The sequence below is a fragment of the Podarcis tiliguerta genome (genome assembly GCF_965153285.1).
Source record: "Podarcis tiliguerta genome assembly, chromosome: 3".
Classification (NCBI taxonomy): domain Eukaryota; kingdom Metazoa; phylum Chordata; class Lepidosauria; order Squamata; family Lacertidae; genus Podarcis; species Podarcis tiliguerta.
This window is the reverse complement of record NC_139536.1, coordinates 79,105,817-79,118,797: the sequence shown is the minus strand read 5'-3', so window position 1 is coordinate 79,118,797 and position 12,981 is coordinate 79,105,817. Positions and strand designations below refer to the sequence as shown.

At 39.7% G+C, this 12,981-nt stretch overlaps 1 protein-coding gene across 12 annotated transcripts in view; it reads left to right on the top strand.

The window, feature by feature from the left end:
- Window positions 1-12,981, top strand: part of DOP1A (DOP1 leucine zipper like protein A) — a 127,814-nt gene that overhangs the window by 75,469 nt on the left and 39,364 nt on the right. For 8 of the 12 annotated variants that reach the window (XM_083431114.1, XM_083431117.1, XM_083431112.1 and 5 more), the window contains exons 2-7: window positions 6,337-6,527; window positions 7,528-7,709; window positions 9,200-9,370; window positions 10,298-10,487; window positions 11,497-11,595; window positions 12,473-12,572. The exons of 1 other annotated variant lie outside the window; for it this stretch is intronic. In XM_083431114.1, coding sequence (XP_083287240.1) covers window positions 6,390-6,527; window positions 7,528-7,709; window positions 9,200-9,370; window positions 10,298-10,487; window positions 11,497-11,595; window positions 12,473-12,572 — 880 coding nt within the window. In that variant the 5' untranslated portion in view covers window positions 6,337-6,389. Of the gene's footprint in view, window positions 1-6,336; window positions 6,528-7,527; window positions 7,710-9,199; window positions 9,371-10,297; window positions 10,488-11,496; window positions 11,596-12,472; window positions 12,573-12,981 lie in introns of those variants that run through there. 3 more of the 12 variants (XM_083431108.1, XM_083431109.1, XM_083431119.1) reach the window with 2 other exon arrangements.

Below are 12,981 nucleotides of genomic sequence, written 5' to 3'. Positions count from 1 at the left end.
TGCACACAGGAGTGCAGCTTCAATCTTATATACATACAATGGAAATAGCATAATGGATGCTAAATAAATAACATTGTATAAGTGCTTTATCAGCAGCACATTATACTATTATTAAGCTTCTGTAGTTTTAAAAGTGGGTGTCTTTTTCCTAATTTTTCAGAAAAGTTAAATGATGCTTGGGCTATAGGTTGTGAACAGTAACAATTAAGACCCTTTCCTTGGATTTAGAAATAATTGCTTTAAAATCCTTCAAATGCTGTAATTCAGTGATAGAGCATCTGTTACAGGATGCTGGTTGAATTTGCTAATTATAAAATAATAGGGAGTAAGAAAGACTTGTTTTTATAGAGAATAAAGCACAGAATGAAATAAATTGGGGTCCCTTGCACTAGACATTTCACACTATCAAAGTTGTTCTTTGTCACCAAAGCCCACCTCCCACCCTAGCCACATCTTATGAGTAATTTTCAAATGCTGTTTGTCATTTTCTAAAGATCATCAACACAGGACATTCCAGAGTATAATTGCTGAAGAAGCCAAACAAGCTGAGTCAAGTACTGAAGGCTTCTTAATCTGACAGGATGCCTAGAGAAAGGGAAAAAATAAACAAGGAAATTGGTTCCGTTGAGGTTCTTCACCGCAATTCCTAGAATAGCAATTGCTCCTTTCACTTTAGTTAATGTTTCAACTCTGATATCTTGTAGAGCTTCTAGAGTTATCAGTGGGGCTGTGTTTTGAACTGAGCAAGAATGGATACAAAGGGTTTTCCCCAGCATGCAAAGCCCCAGGTTCTTTGGCACAGTCCTCCACATAGGCACCTCAGCTCTGTACTGTTAATTGCCTGCATCTTGAATCAGGCAGGGAATATTAGCAACTGGGGTGCATGAAAGGAGAAGGGAGGCAAAGAGACTCTTGCCTGTGTCAAAGGACAGAAGAAAATACATGACTGAGGTGGTTGGCCGCACCACAATTGCGTATTTTGTATCCTCCGCCTATTGAGGAGGCTTTGCAACTAATACTACCCAGCCTGGTGCCATTTTGAAAGAGTGGCAGCATTCTTCCCTTGCGATGCTGGCAGCTATGCAGAAAGTAACAATAACAATTACTCCCATGGTGGAGTATATTGGAGGCTTTCCAGTATTAAATGTGTGTTGTTAAGTTTCTGGTTGCTCTTGATGGACCCTTATCCTCACTTTGGAGTTTATGATGGAATTTGCCTTTGAATATATAAATTGATATGGGTGAGAGAAAGCTGTGGGGCATTATCCTCCTAACTTGTGTTATAAATAGGGTTGTGTCTAATTGTAGTACTACTTGAGGGATCTGGCATAAGAGTAGTTAAGCTGTAAGTGCAACAGATGTGCACTGGGTGTCGTATTCATTTAAGAAGCACCTGAGACAGAGCTTTTGGGATGGCATCCCTCACACTTTGGAATGCACTCCACCCAGAAATTAGGATGGTGGCAACCATTTGTTTTTTATACTCTCCCCCCTACCCTTTTCAGGGTAGCTTTGGTAGGATATTGTTCCTGCTGACTTTACAGGTGGATTTAATGCAGTCTTAGTGCTTTAACTTTGTATTTTGTTATTTGTTTGTTTGTTTCTTTATGTTTTGTATACCCTCACAATATTTTCAAATGTGGTGTGATCCTAATTTGCAAAAATAATTATATTCTTTGGATTGATAATATGCACTAGCTGATTAGTATGTAATTAAGAGTAATTGTCACAAACAAATGTTTTATAAAATCTGCAGCTTTGTTAATAGCAAAGAAGGCAGGCTTTAAGCTGCTATGTTTAAAAAATCAAAGGCATACTAAAATTCTACCCCCTCATATTCAGTTAGAAAATACTGGGTACAGAAATCCGTTGTTTGATCTGGCATTCCAATTTTCTGAAAAACCCTGTTGTCTTCATGTTCCTGCTGTATTCATTTGAAGAATGTAGCATTGTTTGCCTTTAGCTGATGAGGAAAGTACAGTAACTAAACAGAAATATTGGGCATTAGATGCTTTGATAGTGAGTTATCCATGGGCTGTTACTGTACAGGACTCCCCAAGTTTGACTCTAATGTGGCTTTAGGCAAGCTACTCCCTCTCAGTAGATACCTACTATCTTCAATACAGTATGGGAATAAAAGTACTAACCCAATTTACATTGGGAGAGGATTAAATAGTGTACATGAGGCTGCAATCATATATTCACATAATCATAGGTAAGCCTCACTGAACTCACTAGGATTTACTTATAAGTATAAATACTGAAAACATTGTTTTATTCCATACTCAAGAATCATAAAGATGGTTGATGGAATAAGTTCTTAGGAAGTACACTGTGGTGTCTACTTTTTAACATATATTTTTGGCTGTCTCATTTCCAGGGCATAAGACTTCCAGGAAAGTTTGTAGCTTTACAAAATACTAGCCAGTGTGTGGATACACATTTATCTGCTTCAATATGATTTACAACAGGAATAACACTATGACTGTGAAATATTCAACAACACAATAGAAGTAGAATTATAAAAAATGATAATCATAGTAGTAGGCAATGAGAATTTGTACATAAACACTGTAACTAGAATTGACAACATTTTGCCTGAAATGTAGACTGTTGACAGTTTCTTGCACAACTGGATAAATGGGTGTGTGATGGGCCACTTCCTAACTACCCTGGGCCCTGTGTTGTCTGAAGGAAGAGACCTGGCCCCTAACACAGTGTATCCTTCTGCTCAGCCCGGGCTTCCCCTTGAAAAAACGTGCTGCCACTAGATAAAGGGGAATTAGTTCTACATGACTGCCTTTTATTAATCAGCCTACAAACTTTCCTTGGGTCCGCCTGAAGCTTCTTAATGTATAGCTTCTAGGTGTGGGGGTGTTAAAATAAAAGACCACAGCAGGTTTATGAGCAAGGTAAAAAGTTTACTAAGATGGAGGACGGGATAGTTTTAAGAAATGGCATATGCAAAAGTTAGAGAAAACCAATATTTTCCCCAGTAGAGCAAACAAACAAACAAATAAGGGTTAAACACGATCCTTTCTCACTCTAATTACATATCCTAGAGCCATCTCTCAACTCTCCTCTGTTGTCCCCAGTGCAATCCCATTATACATTTCTTTGCCACATTTTGTCTCACAGGCATACAAAAGCCTTTTGATGTTTCCTGATTTCCTCCTTGAACTGCCTGCCTCCAGGCTAGATAAATACTTTGTCTACCTGCCCTGCCAGTCATAACCTGCACGCTACAGGAAGTCATAGAGCCCTTTGAAACAAGGGACATGCCAGCTCTCATATACACAGTGGAGTTCCCTCTTCCTAACTGAGTCCCAGGTCAGGGCAAGGATCACAAATTAATCCTGTAAGTCCCAAATGGACAGACCCCAAAAATATGCATTCCCACATTATGTGCAGCAGTCCATATAAATGCAATCGTCCATACACGAAGTCCACATAAAGCTCATTTCCTTCATGGTGTGAATAGCCAGTCTTTCGTTGGATCATGAGTCTAACAGAAGATATAGAACCAATATAGAACCTTAATAAGGAGCGTTAATTTTTAAGAAACATGGGTTTGAATCCAGACTTGAAGCACAACCTGACCGTATCAGATTAGTTGTAGATTCTGTTGAATTCAGTAGGGCTTACTTCCAGGTAGTAGGCTTAGGTTTGCAATGATAGTTATGCTTAGAGTCGGCACACTGAAATCACTGAACTTAAGTTTGTCATTGATTGAAGCCCCATTGATTTCAGTGGGTCTTCTCTAAGTATGACCAAGACTGGATGCAGGCCTATATTGCTAAGCTTTAAGGAAATGTGAGTAATGGGAAAGATGCCCCAAAGGACAAAAGCAGAAACGTTTTGTTTAATGACTTCCATGGAATGAATGTGCTATATGAGCCCTAATGTTCACAGCATCAGTCATGCTACAGCTTAAGATGGGCCAGTGATTAGCTCCTATGTATGGATTAGGGGACAGACATGGCAAGGGCAAGAGTTCAGCATTTGCTTATTGGGTTATGCTACTGCCTTGGAGCAGGCAGCCCATTTATGCAGCCTCAAAGCTATTACCATTACCTTGCTAGGGGGGAAATGCAATACATAGTTTTCTCTCTGTCCAATGTTGCATTTACTGAAACAACAAAGTTTTGTATTGTGAAGCTTTTTTCTTTAGTTCTGCATCAAGTTCCTGCTGCTTGATCAGACATAGGCCTTAAGGTCAGTGGAATGTTCTTTACAGAAAGAAAACTGAATTTTCCAGTGTAGGCTTTGAAATGACAAGCAGAAAAATTAATTTTCCAAGGTCTTTGGTAAAGTAACAGTGAAATCATTTTCCCCCAGCTGGCAACCCACGAAGAGGATAATACCATGTAGTTAATCTTCCGTATATAAAATTTTAAAAAGTGCAAGAACCATTGTTATTTTTAATCCTCTCTATTTTGTATTCTCATAGGTGTGATAAAGTAACTTTCTCCACATAACACCTTTCATTTGCTGAATTTTTTTTTTTTTGTAGCTACTGAAAGGAAAGTTGGAAGACCAGTTTCTGCTCTAGATACTTCTGTTTATGATTTCATTTTTTGAAGATTATTAAAGTTCCTTTCTTTAAAGATGATGTTCTGAAGTACTAAGGAGTGACATGCTATCTCTGAGCACAGGAAGTCCGTATCGGTCCATGAATTTGTCTAATCCCATTTTAAAGCCATCTAGGCCAATGATCATTGCATCACCTCGTGGCAGCAAATTCCATAAATTAATTATGCACAGTGTGTGTGGGGGGGGGGATACTTCCTTTTGTCTTCCCTGACATAATCTACAACTGCCCGCCATTTTCAAGGTGCAGTAGAGATGGCAAAACCCGCTTTACATTCTGCCCCTGGGGTGTTCCCAGTTTCTAAAGATCAGGTTCACTGCCCGGGCTAACAAAGTCTCAGAATTTTCTCCCATATAAGTAAATACCTGCATTCCTTCCTGGAGAGTGGGAGTAGAGTACCTCGCTTAGGGACCGTTTTCTGTTATAGCTAAAAAAAATGCCCATTGCTTGTGATATTAGGTGGCCAGTCCGTCACTGTATGTGTGAGAAAGAGACAATTGTGGGTAGGAGCAATATGTTTATGCCCGCTTCCCTGCCCCCAATAACTATAAAATTACAGTTCAGGGTGGAAGGGAATACCAAGTATTGAGAAAGATTCCACAGTGTTGATTGAGCTAGTTGCTGCAGTGCCCAAATTCTGAATGCCCTCGGATGGAAATAATGTAAGCCAGGAGTCTTTGACCTTTGTGGGGCTGGGGGCACAGTTGCAAACCAGTGAAGCCACACACACACACACACTTGCCACCAAGCATTCTACTGAAACATACTCTGTTGGCTGCAGTCGAGTGCTTTATCGAGCTGAATTTCAGGTGGGGGGAGGAGGCCCTTCACGCACCTGAGAGGCCTCTGAGGGAGCATAGTTCAAAACTAAAAAGCTTTTATCAGCTAAGTGTGATTCAGGATGTTTTATTGCATCTTAGAGTTTCCTTGACCTCATGAACTCATCTTTAGCATTGCCAAATGAAGATTTGGGGTCTCATGTGTTTTAGGATACGTATGCGACCTTTTTGTTCTTCATAGCTACATAATTAAATCTGTTTCACGCTTTCCAAATGCTAAATCTGAGTATTATTACCAAGGTGTAAAATTAGTTTTTGCAACATCTGTTTTGGAAGTGTTCTTTTTCCCCCTCTTTAGTTGGTTGCAGCTTTGGTGGAAAAGCAAAGGAAAACATTTGCAGCATCTAACTTGTTTTATAAATTTGAAAGTGGTTTTATGCCAGGAACTGGAGAAAGAGAAAAGATTTGATTGGTTGAGTTAGCCACATGAGCATACATTGGGCATTTTATTTAGTGCACGTTTCCACAACTTGCGACCCATCAAGCTAAAAGCAGTGCCCAAGCCACTTTCAGTTGCCTATTAGAGGCTTCAGAAACTTCCTTCCTTTTCAGGTTGTCTGCCTGGAACTGCTGAAGGAAGGGATATGTCAAATATGGCAAGCCCCAAAAGAGGAATCACAAATTGTGCCTTAAAATTGTATAAAATTAATGAGATTCTCTTCACATAAAATGTAGACTGTTTATCCACTTGGCATATTGGATCACTATTTATGAGCTCACCAGATTTCTTTAAAAACAAAATGAGCTTCACTAGTTTCTTTCTCAAAAGCAGAAATTTGATAGTATTTTTTACAGACTTCATGTTACCTCTGTCTATCATGGCCATATATATTTGCTTAACTGTCTGAATGCAACAGTAGTTAAAAGTTGTGGATTAGGGAAATCATGTTGCTCCATCTTTTTCAGCTCACAACTTTACATGAATTACAATCTGGTCTCTAGTGGGACTCTGCGGGAGGATGAATGCGGAGGAGCTGGAGCTACTGGGTGATTCCAAGTACAGGAACTATGTAGCAGCTGTCGACAAGGCTCTAAAAAGCTTCGAGTACTCCAGTGAATGGGCTGATTTAATCTCATCCCTTGGAAAGCTTAACAAGGTATGAGAAGACTTAGAAGGACTGGGTGAAATGCATGCAAAGTTTTGAGGGGGGAATTGAAAAAATTAAGTATAAAGCATTCATAATCTAGATTCCCCCTGCCGAACTATTTAAAAAAGGAGTGGACTGGCAGATCATTTTAATCATCAGGTTACTGTAGTGGGTGTCAGAATTATTCTGCATGGCGGATACTTTCTCTTAGGCTACACACCAGATAAAGGTTTTTGAATGAGTTATTATTGAAGGGAAGGAAGGTGGAACACCCTGTCATAATGATGTCATGAGATTGACACTTGCCACAGTTTTTAAAAAGTCACTGTCGTTACATCTGTCTGGCGACTGGCACCAGGAGAGCACATTCTAAGAACCTTATTCTGTAGGGGGGGGGGGATGTCCCTTTTAAAACGGAGCATTTCCTCTTACTAGAGGAAGCATTTTGGTACATATATTAATAAACAATAATAAAATTGAATGTATGTAAATCAAGATTCTTCATCACTCCCTAGAAGTGTTGCATGCCTACTGATTTAAATAACTGAAGTGTTAGTTTATGCCATACGAGGTGTGTGCTTGCTTTGACCGATAAAGCACACCATAATGGCCTGAAAAATAAAGGAGCCTTTAACTTTTGAACGGGGAACTTGTGGCCGTCTCATGTTGTTGGACTTCAGCTCCCATCTTCCCCATCCAGCCTGGACAGCAGTCAGGGATGATGGGAATTGGAGCCTAGCAGTGTTGAATGGGCCACACGGATCCAACCCCCGTTTTAACCTGCTGTGGCTTCCTGTGAGTGAATTTTGTAATGTAGATAAGGCAGCGAGTTAATAAAGCAGGTCAGTTTGTTACATCAGAAGTTTGGGAATCTGCATGAGAGGTGGTTTTCCTAATGCATCACATTCTGCCAAGGGGAACGGATTCAGAAACCTTCAAATCAATCAGTTCTGTAAACTGCTGTCTGAGAGAAATTGGGTTTTGAATGTCTTGCAATGTTTTCTGTCAGGTTCTTCAAAACAATGCAAAGTACCAAGTAGTCCCCAAAAAGCTGACCATAGGAAAGCGCCTTGCCCAATGCCTTCACCCTGCCTTGCCAGGTGGGGTGCACCGGAAGGCCCTTGAGACGTATGAGATCATCTTCAAAATCATTGGGCCCAAGCGTCTGGCCAAAGATCTCTTCCTATACAGGTAAAAAGAATGACCTTTATATTGTATTCTGAGCATTAGCTTGCTGTAATCAAGAATTGTTTTTATTTGAATAAGTCAACAGTATAAATCCTGTACAGTGGTGCCTCGCAAGACGAAATTAATTCGTTCTGCGAGTTTTTTCGTTATGCGAGTTTTTTCGTCTTGCGAAGCACCGCTGTGTATTGACGGTTTCCCATAGGAATGCATTGGCGGTTTTAAAAAAAAGGCGCAAGACGTTTCGTCTTGCGAAGCAAGCCCATAGGGAAATCCATCTTGCAAAGCAACTCAGAAAACGAAAAACTCTTTCATCTTGCGAGTTTTTCGTCTTCCGAGGCATTCGTCTTGCGAGTTTTTCATCTTCCGAGGCATTCGTCTTGCGAGGTACCACCGTAGTACATTTCACTTGGGTCAGAATGTAGATAAATTTAACAGTGTGAGCTGCTGCTAATGTTACGGTAGAAAATTAAAGGCATATTAACTTGCAGTGTATTCCTAATTCCCTGATTAGGGACAGGACATAGCCAGCTGGGGGCACCTCTGCTGTGATGACTTGGAGTTGGTGCAGCAAATATGAAGGAAAAAACCACCACCACCTTCCATCCTGGCTAGTACAAGTGGCAGGGCTTTGGATGTGACAGTGGCTCCACCTCTCTGCTATCCAGGTTCATTTAGGATTTAGGTTTTGCCCATTCAGGAGATATTGGGGGGGGGGACAGAGAAAGCTACATTATATTTGGTAGTATAAATGATAAGAAGCAAAACTATTTGTTGAGGTGTGTGACATAGTTGTAGACAAATTCATAGGCTATAAATATACCAGTATTATCCAAATTGGAATCATTTTAGGGGAGTAGAATAATAAAGGCTTTGCTGAACACACAGAAACACATACACACATAGGTGATAATAAAATGAAAATGGACATAACCGGAAGTCTTTGAAACCTCTTATTTATTAATTATGAGCATCTGGTTACCAAATAAGATGGGCATGAAAGGAGATACATATCTACTCTGAGCATATGTTTCTCTTACATCTCTTGTTTGTATTGCACTTAGAGGGCAGAAGCACTGAATCCCAGTATAACCAGAATGTGGAAGGCAAGGATTGAATTCAGGAGTTAAGATGCTCAATTTGAATGGAGTGGCAATAGCATGCTTATTAATAAAGGCATGAATGGTTTTCAGCTTTTTAGCTATGTTTTTAAATGGTAGCTTTGCATTTTCATGTTTCACTGGATAATCTCCACAATTCCATTACTGTGTATAGTGTCTCATTCAAAACAAGCCTCTCTGTTGGGTAGGCTCTCGTGGGAAATGGTGATGTTCTTCAGGAAAACTTACTAGTCTGTGAAATGGATCCGGAGAATGTATAGATTAAGCAGCCTTTGTCTTTGTTAGTTGGTTATCCTCATATGCTGAAAATTATCCATATAAATCAGTCCAGCCTCTCAGTACCTTTTTGTATCTCTCTGATTTTTTCCAAAACAGTTCTGGGCTTTTCCCTCTGCTTGCGAATGCTGCTATGTCTGTCAAACCAGCATTACTCAGTCTGTATGAAGTTTATTACCTTCCTTTGGGCAAAACGTTGAAACCAGGCTTGCAAGGATTGTTAACTGGGATACTTCCTGGCTTGGAGGAAGGTTCAGAGTATTATGAGAGGTAAGGCTATGGGCTAATGTAATACCTCTGTTATAAAATCTTGTGCACTGTGAAAATTTCTAAGATGCTAATCTTAACTGGTTGTCCCTCGATGCAAACTTAATAGGTAGGGCAGGGAAGAGGTGGAGGTGGCGGCACTCTGTGCACAAAATAGTATATAGTCCAAGAAACTAGGCATTCTCAAAGCACAGACTCTCCAGATTCTGCCACAGAATTGCTGTATCGGACCCCCAAGAATAAGTTAGTACTGGGGATGTTTTTTCATCCCCTGAGTGATCTTGAGGTGGAGAATGAAATCAAGGAAGCAGCCAAAGGAAGAAGTTAGTAATTGGTGACTTCAGTTACCCTCACGTGCATGTTCCAGTCACAATAAAGAGGTAAAATTTCTAGATACACTAAGGAACTGCCTTGGAACAGTCTGTTATAGAACAGGTGAAAGGAATGGCAGCCCTGTACTTTATCGTCAGTTGTTCCTGGGACCCAGTTTGAAATGTAACCATTGTTGAACTGCTAGGTAAAGTGACCATAGTGTTATCACCTTCAACATATATGTGAGTGGACAGTTGCCAAGAGAATCAAACACATCTGAAGTCACATTTGACTTCAAAAGAGAGAGCCTTTATAAAATGAGGGTATTGGTAAAAAGGAAGTTGAAAGGGTAAGTCGAGACAGTCAAAACTTTCCAGTACAAAACTGAAACTGAAACCAGTATAAGCACAGCAGTGAAAACAATTTAAAACCACCAAGAAAGAAATTTAAATATAATGTAGCAGGTATAACTACGACCAAGTTGGGTTTTTTCTTCTTCATTTAATTGCCTTCTGTTTTAATTGAGGTAAGTCAGGTATATCAACCCAGATTTCTGAGCCTTCCAGATTTATTTATTTACTGTTTTACTTCCACCCGCTCTTGTTGCTCATGCCACAGAACCAATACTCTGCTGGAGAAGGTAGCTGCCGCAGTGGACCAGTCAGCTTTCTACAGTGCACTCTGGGGTAGTCTTCTCACTAGTCCTGCTGTTCGGTTGCCTGGAATTACTTATGTCCTCTCCCATCTAAACAGGAAGCTTTCCATGGAAGACCAGCTTTATATAATAGGCAGTGACATTGAACTGATGGTAAGAGTCGGTAAAGTTTCATTTATGGAGCCCCAGCCCCAGTTCATTATCTTCATCACCTTTTGAAATAGCTGTTGCGTAAGGAAATGCATCCTGTTTACTTTCTAGCAGCAGATGAACTTGCAAAAGATCTGCGTGTTAGAAGTATTTTAAAAATGCTGATATAAATGATGAGAATACTTTCAAAGTATGGCATTTCTTTGCCCATCAGACCAAACCAACGAGCCTGCTTTAAAGTTAAGCACATTTTAAAGGCACAGAGAGAGGATTAAGCATTTCCCATTGAAATTGGTAGGACTTAAAAGAGCTTAACGTTGGCTGGAGAACTTTGCTTGAAAAGCCAAGTAATCCTTGATACTTTTTAAGTCACTTAGCGCTTATGAGATCAACATTTTTAAAATCTTGTTTCTGAAGGTCTGTGTTTTGTTTCCTAAAATAGCATTCAATATTTTTTTCACAGCAGAGATATGGCGAAGTATATCTAAAGTGTGTTTAAATTTGGAGCACAGGGTTTGTGTGGAGAAATAGTTACATTTTCTGGTATTTACTCTGTGAGATGCCATGGTATTATAGGACTGAGTATCTGATATTATCTATTATTTTTCAAGTGTTTTTGTAATTTTATTCCTACAACCCCTACACTTTACTTACGTACTTACATTCTTTCCATGTTGCTTGATATTGACTCAGATCAGGTCAGATTCCTCAGAGATAAATTCACAATCTCTGAGCATTGTGGCTCCTCTGCTTGCTTGCTTGCTTGCTTGGCGTGCCTCTTCCTTCCCTCCAAGACCACTGGGCATTCAGACATAGGATGAACATGTGTAAAAGCCAATGTCCAGATTCTGTGGAGGGAAGGAGGGCACAGTCATGCTTATCCTGCTGTGCTTAGGGAGAGAATCACCCTAACTGGACCGCTAGTTAAAGCAGTCTGTGATGTTTGTGTGCATATGTATAAAAAAAATCAGCATTGCTGATTATGCCTATACTAATGGTAATTTTATTTCAGGTGGAAGCAGTAAGCACCTCAGTGCAGGATTCCAGTGTACTAGTACAGAGAAGCACACTGGACCTGATACTTTTCTGTTTTCCATTCCACATGAGTCAGGTAAAACACTGCTGAATGAGTATTCCACGAATCACTTTGTTGCATATACGTATTACCCATGGGTGCATTCTTCAACCAACGTTTCTTAAAAGACTCCCCAAGATTTGAATAATAACATGTTCTGGTGTAAGAGATCTCTTAAATACTTACTCCAGAGGGTTCTCTTCATGCATACAATGCCAATTTTTCTTTCTGAATTTGAGAAGAGATGACCAGAGCAGACCGTTTGAGTTCATGCAGTATATCAGCAACTCTCAGGAATATGTTATTGAAATAGCAATATACAACTTTTGCAAATGAGTAGCGTTATTTGGCATTGACTGAAACTTGGTAATTAGCTGGTTTGAATTCTGTGTCAGCACAGTTGTGAAGGTAAGCAAGTGATTATGAGCTATTCTCAAATTCTCTGTCTTAAAAATAGATTGGCCAGCCCAGACTACCTCTGATATCTTTGATCATTCTCTTGCTTATATTAGATCAATATAGTGATCAGCATTTAACTCTGCATTAAAGTTGTGTGTTCAGGGGAAAACATGATTTCTTTCTCCCCGGTGATTATTTTATTATCTTTGAAATGTAAATGTTAGGGTTTGCCTTTGGTGTACTTCATCAGATTAAATCGCCTGAAACTAGGTATAGGCTGCAAGAAGAGATGTGGTTGTTTTCTGCTGGTGCCGGCAACGGCACAAGCCACTTAGAAGGGGCTGATTAAGAACAGGCAGCCTAGATTTTTTTTTGTCAGATTCCATATCTCAGCCTGCATGAATCCACAGGTATTGGGATGTGAATAAGAATATTTTTTCCTCCTATACAACAAAACGCTTGAACGTAACACCTGCTGCAGTTTGTTGTTTAAATGTAACATTCCCAATTTTAGGCGACGCGCCCAGACATGATCAGAATTCTGTCAGCATCTCTTCATGTAGTCCTGCGCAGAGACATGTCACTCAATAGAAGGCTTTATGCCTGGCTTCTAGGTAGGTGCGGGATTTATATTTTTATAAAATCAGCTGGTACCTCATTGTAACTGTAACATTGTAAACCCCCCTTCATTTTAGTATGTGCGGTTTTATTTTGGACTAAAGTTTGTTGCGGAACATTTTGAATGTTCCTGTAGCTCTTGCTGTTGTGTTATGGCTGACTAAAGATACAATAAATTTATAATTTATTTCTAGTTTATAATCTGCCTTTTAATTCGCATGAAGTTTTGAAGTAGGGAACTTTTTTTTTTTTAAGTGCACACCTAAAAATGCAGTGTAAAACATCAATAGTAACAGTAACTGAACCAGCAGCTTATCTCTGCCAGCACACCTAGCTAAATGCATGCATACGTATGTACGTATATACATGCATACATACATACATGCCGTATAAATTTCTACCATA